General features: G+C 45.3%; 1 protein-coding gene across 1 annotated transcript; it reads left to right on the top strand.

Moving 5' to 3' along the window:
- The first annotated feature begins 114 nt into the window (after positions 1 to 114).
- Positions 115 to 5,109, top strand: LOC121937478 (forkhead box protein C2-like). Its single transcript, XM_042480685.1, has one exon. It carries the CDS (start codon positions 1,456 to 1,458, stop codon positions 3,157 to 3,159), a length of 1,704 nt encoding a protein of 567 aa, XP_042336619.1. The 5' UTR covers positions 115 to 1,455; the 3' UTR covers positions 3,160 to 5,109.
- The last annotated feature ends 3,855 nt before the right edge of the window (positions 5,110 to 8,964 follow it).

Below are 8,964 nucleotides of genomic sequence, written 5' to 3'. Positions count from 1 at the left end.
GAGGCCGGCTCTGATTGGCCGAGAGCCTGGGCGGGGGGCGGGGCCAGGGAAGAGTCAAAAACTCCCTTTCGGGCCGGAGAAGTTTTGGAAAGTGTTTGTGCCTCCGGCCGCCGATGGCGAGAGCTGCCCCTTCGCTCCGGAGTGACGCCGAATTGCCGCGATCGCTGGGGCCGGGGCCGGGCTTCCAGGGCTCGGGGGCCCCCTTCCCCTTCTAGCCTTACTCCGCCTTGAATCTGGAGTCGCTCCGCTTCGCCTCAGGACGAGAAACCGGAGTCGAGGAGAAAGCGGCAACGCCTCGGCTGGATCCGGATTCGGCTTCTCTTGGACATTTTTTTTTAAATATAGATAGATAGATATTCCTCCTTTGGAAGCCTTTCTCCTTCTCTCTTTCTTTCTTGCTCTCCTTCTGGGAAGGGATCCTTTTCGCTTCCTTTCATTTTTGGCTTTTCAAAAGTTTGGCTTTTGAAACGAAAAGGAAGAGGCATTTAAAAGGAGGGGGAAAAAGACAGAAGGAAGGTAAGAAAAGCGGAGAGGAGGCACACTCTCTTTGCAAAAGCGAGAGAGCAAAGAAGAAGAAAAAGAAAGAGAGAGAAAGAGAGAGAGAGAGAGGAAGAGAGAGGAAGCGCTGGCTGGCAAGGATTGGGCCCCCGTTTTGCTCTTAAAGAAGAACCTATTTTGATTTTGAAGTATTTGGAAAAGAAGCCTTTGAATTTGAATCCGTCTTTTGGAAGAGTTCCAAAGTGGATCGGGTCCTCCGAAGAAAGGGCCTCTTTTTTGGCTTGGAATTGCAGTTGACTTGGAGCCTCGGAAGGAGGAGAAGACAAAATCAAAAGTAAAGCAATTCTCCCTTTGCAAAGGACTTCGAGTATCTCTTTTTCCTTCTTCTTAGTTGGAATAGACTTGGAACCGAGGAAGGAGGAGAAGAAAAAGTCAGAACTAAAGCAATTCTTTTCCCGCAAAGGACTTCTTTTTAATCCTTCTTGGTCGGAGTTGACTTGGAGCCTTGGAAAGAGAAGAAGAAAGAGGAAAAAGGCAAGTAATTCCTCGCCTTCAAAGGACTTCTAGCATCCTTTTCCCCCTCCTTTCGTGGCTGGAGTTGACTTGAAAGGAGAACAAGGAACAGGAAAGCAATTCCTGGCCCTCAAAGGACTTCTGGTATCCTTTTCCTACTTCTTCTCAGCTGGAATAGACTTGGAGCCTTGGAAGGAGGAGGAGAAGAAAAGGTCAAAAGCAAACCAATTCCTTGTCCTCAGAGGACTTCTAGTATCTCTTTCTACTTTCTTCTTGGTTGGAGTTGGACTTGGAGCCTTGGAAGGAGAAGAAAAAGTCCAAAGCAAAGCAATTTCTTGCCCCCAGAGGACTTCTAGTATCTCGTTCACCTTCTTCTCGGTTGGACTTGAAGGAAAGGGGGGGGGAAAGGCCATCGAAGGAGGGCAGAGAGTGGCTGTTGCCACGATGCAAGCCCGTTACTCGGTGTCGGACCCCAACGCCTTGGGAGTGGTGCCTTACTTGAGCGAGCAGAACTACTACCGGGCGGCGGGGACTTATGGGGCCATGGCCGGGTCCATGGGGGTCTTCTCGGGGCACCCGGAGCAGTACGGGGCCGGCATGGGCCGCTCCTATGGGCCTTACCACCCCCACCACCAACCCACCGCCCCAAAGGACTTGGTCAAGCCCCCTTACAGCTACATCGCCTTGATCACCATGGCCATCCAAAACGCCCCGGAGAAGAAGATCACCTTGAACGGGATCTACCAGTTCATCATGGACAGGTTCCCCTTTTACAGGGAGAACAAGCAAGGCTGGCAGAACTCCATCCGACACAACCTGTCCCTCAACGAGTGCTTCGTGAAAGTGCCTCGAGATGATAAGAAACCCGGCAAAGGCAGCTACTGGACTTTGGACCCGGACTCTTACAACATGTTCGAGAATGGCTCCTTCCTCCGGCGGCGTCGGAGGTTCAAGAAGAAAGATGCCACCAAGGAGAAAGAAGAACCGACTGGGAGGAAAGGAGGAGGAGGAGGAACGGGAGGAGAAGCCACCTCCAAAAGTGGAGCCACGGAGTTGAGCAACTCTAGAGACCCACCGCCACCACCACCCAACAACAGCAACCATCATCACCACCACCATCATGCCCATCATCCTGGCGCCTCCTCGGCTACCTCTTTGGAGAAGAAAGTGGTTATCAAAAGCGAAGCGTCCTCTTCCCCAGAGCTGCCAGTCATCACCAAAGTGGAGACCCTCAGCCCTGAAGATAATAATGGTGATGCTGGTGGTGATGCTGGTGGTCTCCAAGACAGCCCTGGAAGCCTGGCCTCCACTCCGTCGGGGTCTACGGAGAACTCCCTGCCCAGCGAGGCCCATCCTGGGCCCCACTCCCACCAGCACCCCCCAGGCCCTCCTTCCAATGGCCTCTCCTCCGGTTTCAGCGTGGAGAACATCATGACTTTGAGGAGCTCCCCGTCCGCCGAGTTGAGCCCCGTCGGGAGGACCTCGGGCTTGGTCTCCTTGGGTTACAGCCAAGCCCCCAACGCCGCCCCTAACCCCCTTTACAGCCAGGCTTGCAGCTTGGGGGGCTTGGGGGAAGCCGGGCCCAGCTACCAATGCAGCATGAGGGCCATGAGTTTGTACACCGGGGAGAGGAGTGCTCCTCACATGTGCGTCTCGGCGGCCACTTTGGAGGAGGGCAGCTCCATCTCCGAACAGCACTCTCCAGCCTTGAATTTGCAGCAGACCCAGACCCAGCAGCAAGCAGAGAACAACCCTCACCATCACCACCATCATCCCCAGCACCACCATCAGCACCATCATCCCCATCACCATCAAGGAGGGGGAGGAGGAGGAGGAGGGGGAGGAGGAGGAGGACAAGCAGTAGCAGCGGCGGCAGCGGCAGCCTGGTACTTGAACCACTCCTCGGACCTCAGCTCCCACCTCTCCGGCCACGGCTTCCCCGGGCAGCAGCAGGGCTTCCCTCCGGTCCGGGAGATGTTCAGCCCGCATCGCCTGGGGCTGGAGGCCTCCGCGGCGGCCCTCGGAGAAGCCCAAGGAGGCAGCAGCCCCGGCCCCAACGCCAACACCGCCAACGCCTGCCAGCTGCCCTACCGAGCAGCCCCCGCAGCCCTCTACAGGCAATACTCCTACGACTGCGCCAAGTACTGAGGCTTCCTCCCGGATGGACCAGGGAGGCATCCCGTGTCGATCCCGTGTTGATCCTACATGGACCAGATCTTCATCCCATATTGAACCCATGTTGACCAGGTATTCATCCTGCATGGACCCTGCATTGACCAGGTAGTCATCCCCTATGGATCTCACACCGACCAGGTAGTCATCCCGTATTGGTCCCTTATTGATCCTGCATGGACCAGGTGTTGATTCCATATTGATTAGGTGTTGATCCCATATAGGTCAGGTGTTGATCTCATATTGACCAGATGCTCATCCCATATTGATCCCACATAGACCAGGTATTCATCTCATATTGACCCCACATTGATCCCATCTTGGCCAGGTATTTGTCCCGTATTTGTCCCATAACGACCAAATATTCACCCCATATCGATCCCATACTAATCACTTTTTCATCCCATAATGACCAGGTATTCATTGCATATTGATCCCACATTGACCAGATTGATCCTATATCAATCACATACTGACCAGGTATTCACCCCATGTTGATCCCATACTAATCAGTGTTTCATCCCATATGGAACCCATAATGACCAGGTATTCATCCCATCTTGGCCAGGTATTCATCCCATATTGATCCCACATTGACCAGATTGATCCTATATCAATCACATATTGACCAGGTATTCATCCCACATGGACCCCATATTGACCGTATTGATCCCATATTGACCAGGTATTCATCCCATATTAAGCCCACATTGTTCCCTTATCGACCCCATATGGATCAGGTATGGATCCCATGTCGGTTCGATATTGATTTAATATCAATTCGATATGGACCTGATCCTAATCGCAGGCAGACAGAAGAGAAACAGGTCGCTGTCAGGAATGCCTCATGGCTCCAGACAGCCAAAGAGAAGCAGGTCTTTGCAGTGAATGCTTCAGGCTAAATCCCCAGCAAGGATTTAACTTGGTGGGTATTGCTTTATATTTTTAATATTTAAAAACAATTTAAAATCTGCCCCCAAAATGGACAGAAACCTGAGCCAATCTCTCAATCCACGCAGATCTTTCCAAACCAGTTTTGGATTCTTATGATCCTCTGTTTTGCCTTTTCCATTGAAATCGACTCAATAAAACTAGACGTGGGATAAAAATGCTTGCTTTCTCCTAGCAAAGAAATGGAATCAAAGCAGGTAGTTTAGCAAAAAGAGCATCTCTGGGCATCTTTGGGGGCCAATTTCACGACAACCTTATTTTATATAGGAGTAAAAAAAAGGGGGGGGCCCTATAAATATGCTATATTATATTATATATGTATATATATATATGTATAAATATATTTGTGTGTCCCCTGGTGTTGGGGTTTTGATTGTTTTAGTGCATCGAGGGGTTTTGTTCTGTTCATTGCATTGTAAATACGTGTTCATTTCGATTTAATATAATATTTAAAGTTGAGTTCACTGGATTATTTTCTATTCCCTTCTTTCCCCCCAAAAAAGAGTCCAGCTCTTCAAATAATGATAAATACAATTTTTCCTCCCTTTGTCTCTCTTCCTTTTTGTGTAGAAACAGTTGCTTTTGAAAGGTATTCTTTTTTTAAAATATGAATAATTTATTATTTTGTTTGTCTGTTTATTTGGATTTAATGGAACTTTTATGGGGAAAAATAGGGCTTTTTTTAAAAAAAGGACCTGATGCTTTTGAGCGAAAACCAGGCGCTTTTCCTCCTCTTTTTGTAAAATAGGTTTCCAACCTAAAAACCCAAAACCAAGGCTTTGCAATGTCTGCCTCCCTTTCCTTTGTGTCTGATGTGGTCTTCACTTTTGTACTCATTCTTGGAAAATAATGATGATAATGATAATGATGATGATAATAATAAAATAAATCAGTGCTGTTCATTTCTCCTTTAAAAAGAAATACCCCAAAGCCGCATGTCTGTGTGAATTTTGTACAGAAGGATTGCAATAGATGGAAAAGAGGATGGAATAATGAAAAAGGTGCCACTTCCAACAAAGGAAAAAGACAGGTTCAGACCAGGATTAAATGCAACTGGTTTCATTGGGGAATTCAAGTCTAAAATTAGATTTAAGACTGCCTTTCTAAACATAGAGATGCCACAATCCACTATAATAGACAGAGGTCCAAAACACACTGCAGAAATAACCCAGTTTGAGACCGCTTTAACTGCCCTGGCTTGGCGTTAGAGAGTCTTGGGGACTGTATTTTGTTGTGACTGAACTACAGATCCCAGGATTCCCTAGCATTGAGCCGAGGCGGCTAAAGCGGTCCCAAATCGGATTATTTCTGCAATGTGACTCAGATCTCTTTAATCCAATAGCACTTGCTCCCAAATGGGGAATGCAGACTCAGTTTCCTATCTTGTTCCACATTAAGGCCTAGGCATCCGCACTATATTGTTGTGGCTTTCGGAGTGGGATTTTTTCCTTTTCAACTCACACCTTTTTAAAAAATATTTTGCATTAATCCATTTAAAACACCACATAAAATATTTAAACACAACATACAACATCTCAACTTACAATCACAAACTTTAAGCAAGCTTTCAAACTATTTATTTGGCAACCTTTAGTTACCATTCTAGTATAGTTAGCAATGATGGCCTTCAAGGCTCCTCTTCCCTTCCTATCTCTTTCCACTTTGCACCATCCTTCCCCCCCTTTCTATCTTCTTTATTCACCTTCTTTCCTTTCCTTTACTTCCTCTCCCTTTCCTTCTTATTTTTCTGTCTTCTCTAACATTACCTATCAGTTCACACACTTTGAAGGAAAAGTTGGTTTTGGTATTGCTTTGAGGGCATTGCATCCTCCCCAACAAGAAATCCTCCCAATGAAATGACATTTCCCCAAGTTTTTGGAACCACTTTGAACTTTAGAAATATAGCTTAGGCATTCAAGGGGGAAAAAAGAGCAAGATAAATAAGCCAGGGAAGAAGACCAACCCAACAAATAGAAGAGTTCAAAGTGGGGACAATTTTTCAACGGTTCCAAATTTTTCGTCATTTTAAAATTTTTCAGTGTTTCGAAAGCAAAAATGAGAGGGAACAAAAAACCTATAACTCCCTTTGCTAAACAGGCCCGGTTTAGGTTTCCTTTATCCTTATCCTTATCCTCTCCTTTGTTTTCCCTTTTAAGCTTTGGAAAGGGCTACAGTCATTTTCAATGTTTCACTCTCTAGGAATTGGAAAGGAAAAATTCATGGGGGAAATAGCAATTTTTAAAACCCTCTCCTTTCATCGTTCCTCCTTATTTTGGAACAATTTCTGGCAAGATGGGCTGCTGTGTTTCAGGAGGAAAAAGAGGACCCAAACCCCCCCCCACAATTTTATGACTAACTTCAACATAAGATCTGAGATGTAGGAACAGATTTTGGTAGGCCCTCTCCATTAGTCATAGTTTGCAAATTGACCTAAGTCCGTATTTATGAATAATGGAAACGTAACCCTCTAAAATAACCTCCATCCTAACAAACCAGACCCAAAACAAAGTGGAAATAGTAATTTCTAAATAAAAATCCCAATCAATTCATCAGTAATTTATTAAAAAATCACCCTTTTCTCCTTGAACGCAGAAGAGGCTCCTTCCTTTGTAGGTTCTACTTCTTTCACTTTGGCTATTTTCCCTAGCTTTTAAAATACAGTATATATATATATTTAAAACAAATAATAATTCTGTGTCAGGAAGAGAGGAAAATGTGCAGATTTCTTAAACGGTGCTGATTTTGAAATCTTGCCTTCCAGGCAAATAAATACATAGGTAAATAAAACGAATTTGATATATCCAGGTGCTTAGTGAAAGAAATCTAAGTCCAACAGAGAAAAAGCACTCCACTTTCTTTCTTTTTCTCTCCTAAAGAAAAGACAAGTCTTTGCAGGGAAGGAGCGCTTAAACTCCAAACCCAATTTGAATCAAACACTTATATGGCCTTTTAGATTTGAATCAAGCCCTGTTTGGATTTGGATCAGATTTGCAAAGCAATGTTTTTCCAGTTGCAAGGACCTTGCCGTCAAGATGTCTACTCAGAAGTAAGTTCTGCTGAAGCCAATGGCATCTACTTACCAAGAAAAAATGGCTTTAGGGTTACAGTTGCACAGCTCCCTCCTATCTTTGCAATAAGGAAAAGTCCCTAGGATGACAGTCTAGGATATTTATTAAAGGAATGCGTATTTCTATCCAGGTTCTAGGCAATTCCACAATCCTTAAAGCAATTCCACAATTCTACCCTCACACTCCTTTCCAAACATGGATTTTGGATTTTGGTTCCCTTTGTGAAATCCCCTCCTTCTTGCTAGCATTGGTGTTAAAAGAGGTCTTGAGCATATGCAGAGTGCCTGCCTCGATATTCACATTTGGAAGCAGAAGGGTTATCTTTATACAGAGGACTGTGAATCCTGCTGGTCTTGGTTTAAGAAAAGAGCTGTTGCATAAACCCTGGAGGTTGAGAATGCCTTCCAAGTCTGCCTTGAACTCCATCCCAAATTGCTCTGGATTTAGGAATCAATTTTCTTGACTCCTGGAATGTGTTTAGGATCAGAAAATAGACCCTGTAACTTTTTGCCTTCTCCTTTGTTCCTCTTTCTTGATTTTTTAAAAAACTTTATTCCAGTTAATAGAAAAAAACCCAGAGAAATCCAGCATTGGCATTTAAGAAGGAAGAAATACATTTAAAGTAGAACTAGGAAAACCATTGCTCTTTGCAACTTCCAAAACCTCTCAATAGCACTGCTATGGATTTGGGGAGTTCTTGCAACCAGAAGCTCCCTTTCCCAAGGTTTCACTTGGAGAATAAAGGTGATGTGAGGCACAGGATCTACATATAGGATCATAGTTATACCTGTTGATCAGCCAAAAGGAAGGTAGCATCTAATCCTGGAGCAGGGATCCTGTGGTCCTCCAGATGTGGCTGGACTGCAATTCCCAGCATCCTTAGCCAGCATCATCAACCATGGAGGATCATGGGTGTTACATTTCAGCAACATCTGGAAGGCCATATAGTCCCCCCAAATCCAAACGGAATCCCTATTTCTCAATTAGAACAGTGGTTTCCAAACTTTGATCCTCCAGATGTTTTGGACCTCAGCCCCCAGAATTCCTGTTTATTGGCCAAGCTGCCTGGGGCTTCTGGGAATTGAAGTTTTGAAAGTTTGGGGACCACTGGACTAGAATAATATGATTCCCTGGAAGGGAATGTAAGGGCCATCTAGTTCAACCCCTTGCCATTCAATAGAAGATGCTAGTCCGACCTCTATTTCAATAGTGACTCTGAGATAGTCTGTTTCACAGTCTAACAGCATTCTTCCTAAAATTCAGGTGGAATTTCTATTCTTGTAATTTAATCCCATTGGTTCATGTTCGATTCCTTGGAGCAGCAGAAGACAAGCTTGCTCCATCTTCTACCTGGCATCCTTTCAGATTTTTAAACCATCATGACACCTTTCAGTCTTGCTTTCCCTCCTTTGCACTCTAGACTTCCACAAATAGATCTTGATGGCAGAGGAATTTGCCTGTTGTCCTTCGCTGCTTTGCAGCGGTTGTTTAGAGATAGAATGCCTTGGGATATGGAGGCTTTGTTTAGCCTCCATGGCAAATAACCACGGATAAATCTTTATGACCCTTTTTCAGGCCATGAAAGCTAAAGCCCATGCCACAGACCTTTGCATGAATCCCAGCAAAATATTGTGCCCAACAGCATTTTCTTTAATCTCTTCCAAACTGAATCTTCCAAGTATCACAAGCCAGGAACTAAAAATGCTCTTTGTATCTCTGCTTTCTCCATGCTAGGCATAGCTTTCCAGTGACACATCATGCC

The sequence above is a fragment of the Sceloporus undulatus genome, chromosome 8, assembly GCF_019175285.1.
Source record: "Sceloporus undulatus isolate JIND9_A2432 ecotype Alabama chromosome 8, SceUnd_v1.1, whole genome shotgun sequence".
In the NCBI taxonomy this organism is placed as follows: domain Eukaryota; kingdom Metazoa; phylum Chordata; class Lepidosauria; order Squamata; family Phrynosomatidae; genus Sceloporus; species Sceloporus undulatus.
The sequence above is the reverse complement of the archived record's forward strand: the minus strand, read 5'-3'. Positions and strand labels throughout refer to the sequence as shown.